We start from the raw sequence: 13798 nt of genomic DNA, 5'->3' as shown, positions 1-13798 counted from the left end.
ATGCTGCCCGCACCCTGGGCAGCATGTTACTGCTACCCCCGTACACAGGCAGCGCAGTCCCTGGTGCTTGGGCAGCTGGGCAGCACGGTCTCTGCTGCTCAGGCTCCCCAGCCCTGAGCCCCTCCACACAACACACAGTTGCCCCAACTCTTGCACGGCTCCTCCCTGCAGCCCCTGGCTCTCATCTCGCAGCACTTCATCCCACACTTCAGTTTCTTACAGGTACTGTCAGACTAGAACCTTCCTAACCCCCCTGCTGTGGCCCCTTCCCCACAAGGTGGGGGTTGTAATACAACAGTACATGTAAGAAATTTAAGTTACTTTCACTCCTTGGGTCAGGTAATATTTTTTACTAGAACACCTTTTGTTGGTGAAAGAGACCAGTTTTTGAGCTACAGAGAGCTCTTCTTCAGGTCAGGAGACTTACAGTGTTTGAAAAAAATGTGTGTTCCACAATTGGCTTGGAACAGCAGTTTGTTCTGATGTGAATTTTCTTGGTAATTATAGCCACAGTGATACATTCAGCTACCTAGAGGTGTTGCTAGTATATTGAAAATTAAATAAAAATCACTCACTTTCCTTTACTACTATGGGAAAAATTGACCTAGACTATCAATAAGAAGCCAGTGTTTCAGCAAAATTTAATTCCTTTACCCTGTATCTTTAAATGCAAAACAACTCAGCTTGAATCATAAAAGAGAAGTAATTGAGAACGAGCTAAAAAGATTCAGTAACATAAAACTTGAAAATTGTTGATCAAATCTTGATATTTTACAATGCACAGAAATGTACACCAGATCCTTTTCTCCGCTTCAGGTATTGAATTACTTAGAACACTTTATTTGTGTTACTTCTCCTATAATTGCAGTATGTTAGATTCTGCTCTCAATAGCTTCACTCTTTCTCAAGTCATCAAAACTTAAGAGTGGATTTTATTTTTCAGCGTATCAGCAAATAACTGAGGAAACAGTCTGTTGTAGACACTACAGTCTGATTTGTTCTTACAAGCGTACGCCAATGGATTTTTATTATGGAACTTTTATTGCAGTGAAATTACTGAGGCATTTTCCCAAGTAAACCACACCATTTGTCTTTCACTATGTCCAGCATTCATATAGCAAGTGGGAGGTAGAGACACCGTGTTGTCAGTGGGACTCTCTGTGGAAGGATCACTTTGCCAAATCTAGTCCATGACTAGTAGAATTTAAAGGCAAAGTAATAAGCGTGTAAACTTCTATTTTAAATTACTTGTTTATAATTCTTATGTTTTAAAACACAGCTACAGATGGGGTATGAGGAATACTTTAAACTCATTGGCTATGTCTATACTAGCCCAAATCTTTGAAATGGCCATGCAAATGGCTATTTTGAAGAGTACCACTGAGGCACTGAAATACATATTCAGCACCTCATTAGCATGTCGGCAGCCACGGCTCTTCGAAATTGCTGCTTTTCTTTGCCATGCGGCTCGTCCAGACGGGGGTCCTTTTTGAAAAGACCCCGCCAACTTCGAAATCCCCTTATTCCTAGCTGCTCCTTTTAGAAAGGACCCCTGTCTGGACGAGCTGCGTGGCAGTGAAAAGCGGCAATTTTGAAGAGCTGCAGCCACCAGCATGCTTATGAGGTGCTGAATATGTATTTCAGCACCTCATTAGTAATCTTCAAAATGGCCATTTGCATGGCCATTTTGAAGATTTGCGCTAGTGTAGACATGGCCATTGTGTTTTGATCCATATTTTCTGCGACTGAAGAAAAGCTTTAATGAAAAAAATAACTTTGAGATTTCCACAGGTACCATAGACCCTAGTTCACCGTACACCATGATGTCTCCCAGTCAGCGTGCAGGGAATTGGCCGGGATCTCCTCAAGTGTCGGGTCCCTCACCAGCAGCACGCATGCCTGGAATGTCACCAGCCAACCCTTCTCTTCATTCTCCAGTCCCAGATGCCTCTCACTCCCCACGAGCTGGAACAAGTAAGTTATATTTAGCAGTATTAAATTGTGAAACATTTAATATTTCTAATTCCATGTCTTTTGTAGCTTTCCTTATTTTTATCTGCTACTCTTTCCTAGTAAAGTAATATGCATTTATTCTGATCCGGTCTTAAATAATTAATACCAAATGGAAGGCAAGGAAAAGCAAGGTTAGTGCATCTGTTTTTATCTAGTTCTGAAAGTGTTTTGTTTGTTTACTGAGCTATTGAAATGTTTGAGCCTTTAATAGCTGAAGGTGAGAAGTCCAACTGAATAGCAGCAGCATAACAAAGATTTAAAACTACGCTGGTGCACAAAAACAGTAAAATGTCACATTTCAACATTGTGCAATGATCTTGCAAGACTGTTTTAACTATAACTGTACTACTTGATCACTTCTGCCTGCTGATTGAGTATGAAGTTACTATCTGCTGGCTCGCACCTAAGCTCTGCTGGTTGGGAGAGAAAAGAGGGCCAGTAACCTGGTTACTAATAATACTGAGATTCTCTGCATGAGTTGAGTATAAAGGCCATAACTACTTGACTTTTGTAGGTATAGTGGGGCCTAGGTTGTAAGGCAGCTATTACTGTTAATCCCCTTGAAGAGGATCTGAGCGGGAAGATAAAGCAAAGATTAGTCATTAAATACATGAAACTGGCAAGATGAAAGTTCTGCATTTATGCTACCACTATTAGGCTGCATCTACACTATGAGCTAAAACTGAATTTATTAAAATTGTTTTATTAACACTGGATTTTATCAGTTCGATTATGAGCATCCTCACATTCCCACATGCTGTCCACAAAATTGACTTATTGCTGTCACACGCAAGTAGCTAAATCGACTGCTGCAGGAGTGTATTGTGGGAACCTATCCCACAGTTCCCTGAGCTCTGTTGCATTCTGGCTATTTTCACTAGTGCATCATGGCAAAAAAAGAAGCCCCGCAAGTGGATGTGGGTGTCTGACGACATCTTCCCACATTTCATTTCCCTCATTCTCCTGCAGTGTTAAGCAAACATCCCTTTTCCCAGACAGGATCTGGCTTGCCTGTATAAGAGATGAGCTTTTTATAATGGAGGGGAGTGGAGGGGAGAGGAAACGTAGTAAAGCACTTAGGGATGGTTCGAAAAAAGATTTTGGGTTTCCCAACTGACAGGTTTTCAAAAATGGGATGCAAAAGCACTGGATCCTTGCAGGCTTGGATCTGGATTTAAACCCTCTAGCAAAGAACATCCTCAGATCAATAATTTTGTCTCAAAGGCCCAAGAGCCAGTCTGGGGCACTGAGAAGCGGGTACCTCCTGGACTGGGTGAAATGCGCAGACCTTCCTGGACCTGTGGGGGATCTACTCCCAAGACCCCAAGGTGAAGTGCCATAATGCCCAAGCCTACGCCACATGACCACCACCCTACCGGCATGACGCCACTCCACTACAGCATGGAGGAAGTCCAGGTGAAGGTGGTCCAACAGTGCTACGTCCGTACTCAGGATGCTGGATGACAGTCCAGGGCAGGACCCACCAACTGCATCTGGATTTAGACCTCCTGGCAAAGAAGTCCCCGAGAACAAGAATTTGTTTAAATAGACATGGGCGCTACACTGAAACTGCAATGAATCACTGAGACAGGTATGGCTCAGGGTGGCTAAAAGACCCCCTACTACAGCCAGCCCTGAAAATCATGACTGCCCAGGGAGACCCACCACCTGCCCCTATTACAGCATGTCCAGGCTTGGATCTAGGTTTGGACCTGGCAAAGAAGACCCTCAGAACAAGAATATTCATTGCTGGAAGCCTTACTTCAAAAACTATAGTAATTGTAGAGCTGCTGCATTGCCTTCAGTGGCCTTTTTGTAAAAAGACCATGACTATAGCCATCCCTAAAAATTGTGACTGCGCAGGTAGACTTCCCCTGGGTGGATAAAAGACCCCCAGCTACTGCCAGCACCCGAAAATCGTGACTACCCAGGGAGACTTTCCCTGGACAGGTACAGGACCCTCACCACACACAAGCTGCCTGGCACCTTGCGCAGAAGGTCCTTTTATTGGTTCGGGGTCAAGTCACATGATGCGGCTGGGTGCAGGAAAGTTCCAGACTGCGAGGCGCCTTAGCGGGGAGGGAATGGAGGGGATGCGGGTGGGTCAGGACACAATGTAAACAACTGAAAAGAAGTTTCTTGTCCAAGCACAACCCTCATCCACAGACTAGGTGCCATTTGATGCAGGCAAGGGAAAGTTCCAGAATGCACGGTGCCTCTTGGGGAGGGAAGGGAGGGGATGTCGGGGGGCAGGACAACAGGTAAATGGCCGAAAAGAAGTTTGTTATCCTGTCATACAAGCACGAACCCCACCCACAGCCTAGCTGCCACATGGTGCGGGGTAGGAGATGGCAGTGGCTGGCATCAGGAAGTGCAGAAAAAAAAAAAAGGCAGCTAGCACAGGTAGATACAGAACCACAGACCCTACAGCTGCGCTAATAGCAAAGAAAAAGAAGTTTTTTGAGCCTCTAATGACCCTGCAGCTAGGGGCTTCCAGGTGCTGAGCTGAAACAGTATTCCTGTTGCCTAATTCCTCTGTACCTGAGAGCAGTGGAAATGGAGAAGGCCAGAGCAGAGAATTTTGGGCACATACAGGACATGTCTGGGGGTCAATGAATTAGATTTAAAGACATGGTGCTTCCTCACTACCCTTCCTTTGGAATTTTAAATTTGAACTGAACACTACACCCATGAAGTTACTATGATATTATATTGATATTACATCAACTTTAGTACACAATATATCAAGCTAATGGAATTTACAGTGAAGACAGGCACTTGGTAAAATTGGGCTAAATGACTTAAAATCGATATCTCATAGTGTAGACATAAGCATAGTCTTGTTACCTCTTCCTCCAAAAATATCTGTATTTACTTTTGGGTTTTGTTCATCAGTTCCTTCCTGTTTGACACCTGGCAAACTCTCTGGGGCAAGGTCTGTCATCTTTGTTACTTTTGTTGTATGGTGTCTATGAAAAATTTGAAGGGAAAAAAAAAAGTTAAATTCTGTGTATTTTTGATAACTGAAGATTTTTCTTTTTCCATCAGGTTCCCAAACAATGCCAACCAATATGCCTCCACCTCGTAAACTACCTCAGCGCTCCTGGGCTGCATCCATCCCCACAATCCTCACTCACAGTGCCTTGAATATCCTACTGCTGCCCTCTCCTACACCTGGGCTTGTACCGGGACTAGCTGGCAGCTATCTTTGCTCCCCTCTAGAGCGATTCCTTGGATCAGTTATTATGAGGCGACACCTTCAGAGGATCATCCAGCAAGAAACGGTATGTAATTGATGAATTTTTAATTCCCTAAGTATTGACTTTCAAGTGTAACTTTCTAAACAGTTTTTTCACATGATTGTGTTGTAGGCCTGTTTCATAATAGCAAACTAGTCTGTCTGAACTGTAGTTGCTTTCAGCATCTCAGAAGAAGAGAGAGAGAGAGAGAGAGCAGATATCCAGAATGCTGCCACTAATAAAAATTTGCAGGGTTTTTTCCCTGCTGCTGGATGAAATACTAATTAGTTGCATTGTTTCTGTTCATACAGCTACAGCTAATAAACTCCAATGAACCAGGTGTAATAATGTTTAAAACAGATGCACTGAAGTGCAGGGTTGCCCTGAATCCAAAAACCAACCAGACTTTGCAGCTAAAAGTAACACCTGAAAATGCAGAACAATGGAAGCCAGAGGAATTACAAGTTTTGGAGAAATTCTTCGAAACAAGAGTATGTATTTAAATTACTAACATTCCATGCCTTGTTCGTATGTGTATCCTTAATGTTGGCTTGTTCTGCAGCCCTTATTCATGAGTATTTCACTTTGACAGTGGAATTAGTGATGAAAGTAGGGACTGCAGCATAAAAGTAGATATTAACAGCTGTGCAAAATTGGGTCATTTGCTACGTATTTAACACCCTGTTGTGATCTAGCTGTACAATACTAATTGGTATTGTATTACTGTAGGTTGCAGGACCACCATTTAAAGCAAATACGCTAATAGCCTTTACAAAACTACTAGGAGCTCCTACGCATATCCTCAGGGATTGTGTTCACATAATGAAACTGGAGTTGGTAAGTTACATGTTTTAACTATATTTACAACATTTTGTCTACACTTGAAATAATAAAAATCTGTCTGTGCTGACTGCAGAATAAGTTTGCTTTGTAGTATAGGTGAAGACCCAAAATCTAATGTTAAACTAATAAACCCAGTAGTGTTCACTGTGCTTGTTACTGAGAGGTTAAGAAAAACATCCTTTTCCTGTGCTTGAAGCATTTGAGGAAAATCAACAAATGTGTTTGTATGTATCTTTTCATTGCTATCTCAGTGTAGGTTCACAGACCTGTTCTCATAGCAAGAGACGATTAGTTTACTCTTAATTATATTTGTATTAAGTGAGAGATCACCTGAAAGCTTGACAGGTCTCACCTAAATGTTATTTAATTGTACCAACATGTTAGAATAGTCAAACGCTTATTTTACCTCACTGCCTTGCTGTATCATGTTTTCTGTGGCATGTTTTAAAACAGTTCCCTGATCAAGCAAGCCAATTGAAATGGAATGTGCAGTTTTGTTTGACTATTCCTCCCAGTGCCCCACCAATTGCACCTCCAGGAACACCTGCTGTTGTGCTGAAATCCAAAATGTTGTTTTTCGTAAGTATAAGCTGTTTCTATTCAAAGCTGAAGTGTGGAGGCAGTCTGAGAGAAGAGCAGTGTTACTAACTAGCTAGTGTTAGGGTCAGTTCTGTAAATCCTGTTTTTTGTTCGCATGTGGCTTGTTTATTTTGGGTTAGTCAATGTGGTAGCCAAATATATTGCTCTTGCAAGAGGCCTATAGTTGTATACCATTTTTTCTGTAACTCATTCAGCACACTTTTTACCTTTTTGCAGATTTGACCCCATAAGTGTTGCTGCATCCCTTGTTTGGATAGTCTTCCTTGCTCTCTGGAGATGCTGTGATAAAATATAAAATTCATTGCTTTGTGCACTGCTGTGTGTGTCCTGGCCTTTCTGTTCTATGCCCAAGTACTATGGGATAGCTGCTTGCATTTGCTTGAAATGTTTTGATACAAATGTTGTCTGGTGTGAGGAACCCACTGTGTGGACACAAATGGAACTGTGTCAGGTTTAGATGGTGCCTTCAACTTGTTACAAAATCAGTTGTACTGGCAGTGTGAATGGGTCCTTAAGAGGTTGTATCAACTGAAGTGTCTTAGGACTGGATGTAATTTATTTCTAATTATTGAGCTGTTAACTATGAAATACAAGGTGTGGATAAAATATAGACCTAGAAAGGTTTAACTGTTTTAGAAATCTTGCTGCAATGAGCAGTCCTTTTTTGGACAGTGGACTTCTATGAAATCTGAAGAATATATGGTTTGTGCAATAGGATGAAGACAGAATGTGGAAAACTATGGCCACAATTAGTTTTATTGCAATACCTTTTCTTAGGTATAGAATCTTCATGGGAAACCTAGCTTTTATGTTACTGTATTGAAGGGGTTGCCCACATAGGGATAATTTTAAAAGGAAATGAAATTTAAAGGAAAAAAAAAGCAACCCGGACAATAATCTAGGGCTTGAGGTAGCAGGGCAACTGTCCTAACATTGTGTGTCTGAGAAACACTCTTTGATCCTAATGCACCTTTTATCATTTTTGTTTTACGCCCAGCTTCAGTTAACACAGAAGGCTACAGTCCCGCAGGAAGCCGTTAGTATTATTGTCCCAATCATTTATGATATGGCTTCAGGTACAACGCAACAGGCAGACATTCCCAGGCAGCAGAACTCTTCCGTTGCTGCTCCACTGTTGGTTAGCAATATTCTAAAGAGGTTTGCAGAACTGAATTCTCCACGACCAGGTACCGTACATATCCAATAGACAGAACTCAAAATATATTCAGACTTAAGAATAAGTGGGATTTAGTTTGTTAGTGATTTGTAATGCATGTCAGTGTGGAAAAAAAGGATCAGTCAGCCTTTCTTAAGGTGATCTGCTTCTCCTGATATGAGGGTTAATTTATGTGTTAGTGATTATTACTGAGACCATGCCAATCATTTGTGCCAGATGGTTGTATTAATGGCACAAGTTAATTTACTGTGTGTCTAAGATAGAATGCATGTATTTTGATGTGGTTTGTGTAACTGCAATCACAGCAACATAGCGTTCATGGGTGGACGTGGTGTAAATAACAATTGCAATGCTGTGGTAGAACAGCTGATTTCATGGTTTCGTATGGATTAATAAACCATTTCCATAGAATAGCATAAAGATATATTAAAGCACTAATCAAATGCTGTTCATGTATTGTGATGAATGAAAAACTATCTGAGTGATTGTTTGCTGAATATGTGTTTTACTATTGTCATGGGTTCAGTGAAAACTTTCACTTTTTACCAAATGTGCTGTGAAGTTTTTGCATGTAAGTTGTTCATAGGAATGAATACTGTTTGTTTGCAACAATGTTTTTATTTAACCACCTGGGCGGGGGGGGGGACGGGGGACAGAAACTTGTGGGTTTTTTTCCAAAACACAGCAGCATTGGGGTTTAAATGAGGTCAAAGGCTGAATTCTGTTTCTGTTCTAAATATTTATATATCTAAGTGACAATACTCTTGTTATGCTTGATGCTTTATTGGGGGTACAGAATTTTAGAATGTGGTCATCCATCTTAAGTTGGTAGAGATGTGCATATTTTTATGAAAATCATGGCAAGAAGTTCACATTAATATTGCATCATCTGTTACAGTAAATTTAACAGTGATGTAGGTGAGTAGGGGGGAAAGCAAGTCTTGGGCAAGGTTTCCCAGATCTTCATTTTCCTTTTGATAAAATACTGGTAACCTCATGGGGTTTCCCCTGTTTCTCATCCCATGTTAAACCCTTTCTGAGCACCAGGGACCAAACAAGATGGGAAAGAGGGCAGTTGAACTTGCAGCGGGAACTTTGAACTTGCACTGTTGTTTTTTCTTGTTTTTCCAAGGACCAATATACGATGCGTGACATCTCTCAGTCCTACACCACTTCCCCATTTTTGTAATTTAAAGATAAATAGGTTTGGGCACTTTATTACTGAAGATGATGTTACGTATGATGGGACATGTTTGTTTCACTTAACTAACCAAACCTAATTGTTTAAAATGAAGTTGCTGATCTTGATGTTTTAGAATGGCATCCTAAACAATGATAAATATTCTTTACAAGTAGTTTTACCCACCATATTTCTGTACACAATAGATTGGAATGCTCAGCTGAGTAAATAGCACACCTCCCAAAAACAAAGGCCACTTGAAATGTCAGAAGTAGAAGTTCTTTCTCATTCAGTACTAGCGGGAAAATATAGATAGATATTTCTCTGAGTCTGACTGTAGTATCTCAGTCCTTGAAGTTATGATTAAATGAAATCCACAGCATATGGAACAATCTCCAAAGCTACTTAGATTGTCCAGAATTGAGGTCTGTTCTTTAGTAAGTTGATCAAGATAGGAGGGTGAAGCTCATCAGCTTTTATAGCTCTCACCATAGAGCTTGATGCAATGAGATGGGATAGAGTCCAGGGAACAGAATGGGGACAAGGAAAGCTCATGTTCTCAGGTAGGATTCTAGCCAGTCAAAGAAATATGTGGCGGTTAGGGTAGGCAGTATCCTTTGTGTACTCCAGCCCCATTTCTATGAGGATACAGTGTCTGTATTGGACTGTTTAAAAATGCAGGGGAAAGATCTATTTTCTGGAAACATTTTCAATGTTGGATGCATTTTGCAGCCATTTTAAAGATTTAATACATTTGGAAAGACATACAGTTGAGTGGAAGGGCTCTCCTGTTGCCTCTTTGGAGAGAGTATCCCTGCTCTGGTAAAGGAGAGGGATAGGTAGCTGGAAACAGATCTCTTTATACAGGGGGCATGAAGAGGGGTTTCCTACCTGGGACATCCCATCTGACAAATGCTGCTGCAGCTCCACCCACTAGTTGGAAAGGATTGGGAGACCCTGAAGCTGGTCTTGCTTCAGATTTCCTTGCTTGGTGAATTTTAACCACGCCAACCACCGTGGAACTGGGGCTCCCTATGCCCAGAAAAGGAGGGAGAGCTTCCTGCCTGGTGTTAACAGAGGAAGGAGAACAGCACTTTTCTAGCACCTGCTTCCAATCCATTGTCAGAAACCTATAGTTGTTGCAAGAATAAACATGACTTAGGAAGATGCCTCAAATTTATTTAATTTCAACAAAGACAAATGGCTGTTGTCTGAATCATTGTGACTCTAGCTGATAAATGTTCAGTCTTGGTGGTTACAAAAACGTACCCACTCTAGGAATGTGATTTCCAGCAATAAAAATTACAGGAAATGGCAAGACTGGCCCACCTGTGTTACGCTCACACCTGAAATATTTGAGGAAGTATGAGACAAATGAGATGAACTGATTAAAAAAGTCATGAAGTAACACGTACGGTACCCTTTACACGTATTGTATATAATAATCAGTGTTGCCTCAGTTTGGCTGTATCTTTTACCATGCTCTTTCTTTTTGTGAGAGAGTATTTTGTACTCAACTTCATTTGCCTTTTAATAAAATACTGGTAACTGAAAAGTGACTTTTTTGGCAGAGTTTTATTTTCAGATACCTATTGTTAAACACTGCCTATATCTTTGTTTCTCTGAAACATTAATTCCTGGTGAATATATAGTGAATCTCTTCCAGGAAAGACTTCCACTCTTATCTCCCTAACAGGAAGTGAAAGACTAATTGGTCAGGAAAAGATTAACCTTAAATTGAAAAAAGGCAGTGGATTCCCAGAGAAACAGAATTTTTTGGACCAGTATGTTTGTCTGTGCCTTGGTCCTGCACACTGCCCTGCACAGGTAGATAGAGCCCTGCAAATCCATGCATATCTGCTTTATATCCAAAGGTATCCAGATTGGCGGGTGTGAATGCAGATATCTGGGGATCAATTTGCGGATGTGGATACAAATTTTATATCCACGCAGGGTCTTACAGGTGAACTCTGCAGGGATGCTAATGTTTGCCTGTATGAAGGAACCTATGGGACCAAGGCCTTCAAACACTTCAGGTTTTATTTCTTCACTTCACCCAAAGTAACCTTTACCTGAATATCCAGTTTTCAGCAAGGCACAGCATTTTATTTAGCTAATTTTTGCAGCTGGATGTGTGGTGCAAAGAGATAATGACTTGTCCAAAGTCATGCTGTTTGGTTCAGCATTTGGCATTAATGGCTGCCTTTGCCCTTAGTTCCAGCCATTAGATCTCACCATTGTCCTTCAGCAGCAGAACATAACAGATCTTAATGACATTGCTTAAGTAGCCCAAAGTTAAGTGGAGAGGACGCATGCGGCCTAAAGAATTGACTAGGTGAAATCTTGTTTTAAACTTATTTTTTTACATTGTACCAGACCTTTCATTGTACACTTCTTATGGAAAGGAATTAGGAGACGGTCTGGCCTGAGATCTGGAGTCTTGCTGGAATAAAAATGAGAATTTCTTGGTGTTGGTTTGTGGTGATTATACATGTTTGTTTTTGTCAAATTCTTCTAAAATAACTGTTGGACTCACTGAAACCAAACTTCAGAAGAGGTATCCAATAGGGACATTTTGGGGAACTTTTTGCTGGAAATGTGAGCTTGTTTTTCATGAGAAATGGTTGGCTTTGAAGAATTTCTCATTTTAAACAAATTGAGAAATTTTGAAATTGTCCATGTCCCAATTTGACATTTTTGAAACATATTTCATGTTTTACGTTCAAATGGCTCTTCACTTCAAAATTTAACTTAAATGAAAAGTTAAAAACCAATCAAAATGTTGCAGTTGACCCCATCTAACACTTTGTTTTTTTTTCCCTGTTTTTTTCTTAAGGAGGGTGTTTTTTGTTTTGTTTTGTTTTGTGGGTACTTTACATTTCTTTGGGATGGGAAACCATTTCCCATATAGCACTAGTTTCAAAATGCTTGGGATTTAAAAAAAAATGTTTATTTGCTGCTCATATTCAGGTACTTAAACATCTGTCACTTCCTTGTAGTTACTATGAAACCAAATAGTCTGATAAGGTGCAGCACTTGTAACCTTCTTTTTTTATGAATGGGTCTACAGAAGAACTAGATGTTCTTTTATATAATAAATCATCCCATGCATTCATGGAGCTTGAAAGGGATAAGACTTCTAATACTAGTTGTCACTAGTTGTCTGGCAGATTTATGGCTAGCCAGAGACTTTGCTGAAATTCAAGCTGAAATTACCTTACTTGACAAATTCACAGACTTCACTTTGGAATGAAGGAGCTTGGGAAGTTGTGCCGGGATACAAAAACAACATTTCCGAAATGACACATTCGTGCAGGCCCAAGTCCCTGAGATAGTAGAATTTGCAAGTCTATTTTAAGGCCTTTTCCCTATTAAAGCTAAAATCATAGTATGAACATTATTTAAACACCAGTAAATCAGCCTGTATTGGTAAATTAGTTGTTTGTAACAACAATCAGTCCTGTGGCACCTTAGACTAAGAAGCTTAAAATCAGAAACCACTGTATGAGTACCAGCACGGAGCGACCTTGGGTGGCATACTTTGCTTGATGGCTACCCATTAAATTAATCCCTGATTAATTGTTTGTTTGTTTTTTGTTTTTTCCCCTCTGTGATACTAACATGTATTTTTTTCCTGTTCCAGGTGAATGCACGATATTTGGAGCTGTTCGCGATTTAATGATTAATCTTACCCTGCCCCCTGGTGGGCGCCCATAGACACTTTTAAATCAAGGCTGAAAAACAAGAGATAAGGAGGAAAAAAAATCTCTGAAGCAAAGCCTTCAATTACTTAAAAGAGAGAAAAGGACATTTTGACGTGTTACTTTTTTTTTAAAAGAGTTAAATATATTAAAATGGGAAACTTTCAGGGATGCACTTTCATCGAATGATCAACATAACTTTTATATAGTGCTCTTGTATAGTGTGTTTTAATGGGAGATATTTCAGACTAGGTAATAGAGTAAAGTGTCAGCTTGCCGCTAATGATTTAATATTCTGTTTTATACTAAGATTATGAAAATGCCAAACTTGTTTTTTTTCTTATGGTTTTGTGTCATAGACTTGGGTTTTTTTTAAGGCAGATCTGTCATTTTGAATACTGTAAAACTGTGACAAACTTTATATTGAAACTGTATTTTAATATTACTGCTTTGAATCTTTAAACAAATTATTTGGTCTTGTTGTAAACATGACCCCAAAAAGCAATATTTAATAAACTAGATAAAACCCCTTAAACTAAGATTGCGATTTCCATAATTATTCCCCCCTTCATTATATCACTTTAGAAATTTTTGTAAAATTTTTGACTAAAATTTGTTAAATGCACTGTCTTAGATGTGACACATTTTATAATAAAAATACTATCTGAGGTTTCTTCAGCTACCTCAGATCACTTGCCTTATATGGCTGTTTGTGGTTTTGGCCCCATCCATTCTCTAACCCCCCCCCGACCCCACAGAAGAAATAAGTTTGCTCCCCAACGATGACTTACTCATTCTGCTAATAATTGTGATTATGTAAATATAATTTCCTTAAGGTTCAAAAATAGTATATCAATTCTAGTTTATAAATACTATTTAAATTATTATAAATGCAGTTTGATTTTTATCACAGTGAAAAGAAACCACATTATAGTTATAAAAACAAAGGCCTGCATTCTTGTTCTGCTTTTCAATGGTAAGGCCCACTCCCTCTTCTCACATCCTGCCTTTACTCTGGAAGTCCTTCATTTTACATATAATGTTG

The 13798-nt window shown here is 39.9% G+C and overlaps 1 protein-coding gene across 2 annotated transcripts in view; it reads left to right on the top strand.

Annotated features, from left to right (window-relative positions):
- Nucleotides 1-13448, top strand: part of MED14 (mediator complex subunit 14) — a 59774-nt gene extending 46326 nt beyond the window's left edge. The window contains exons 25-31 of one of the 2 annotated variants that reach the window (XM_074995003.1): nucleotides 1792-1974; nucleotides 5062-5297; nucleotides 5564-5743; nucleotides 5982-6089; nucleotides 6549-6674; nucleotides 7693-7882; nucleotides 12696-13448. In XM_074995003.1, the coding sequence (XP_074851104.1) occupies nucleotides 1792-1974; nucleotides 5062-5297; nucleotides 5564-5743; nucleotides 5982-6089; nucleotides 6549-6674; nucleotides 7693-7882; nucleotides 12696-12769 (1097 nt within the window). In that variant the 3' untranslated portion in view covers nucleotides 12770-13448. Of the gene's footprint in view, nucleotides 1-1791; nucleotides 1975-5061; nucleotides 5298-5563; nucleotides 5744-5981; nucleotides 6090-6548; nucleotides 6675-7692; nucleotides 7883-12695 lie in introns of those variants that run through there. The other variant, XM_074995012.1, reaches the window with a different exon arrangement.
- The last annotated feature ends 350 nt before the right edge of the window (nucleotides 13449-13798 follow it).

Source organism: Carettochelys insculpta, chromosome 1 (assembly GCF_033958435.1).
Source record: "Carettochelys insculpta isolate YL-2023 chromosome 1, ASM3395843v1, whole genome shotgun sequence".
Lineage (NCBI taxonomy): Eukaryota > Metazoa > Chordata > Testudines > Carettochelyidae > Carettochelys > Carettochelys insculpta.
Note: the sequence above shows the minus strand (reverse complement) of the source record. Positions and strands in the feature narration are given on the sequence as shown.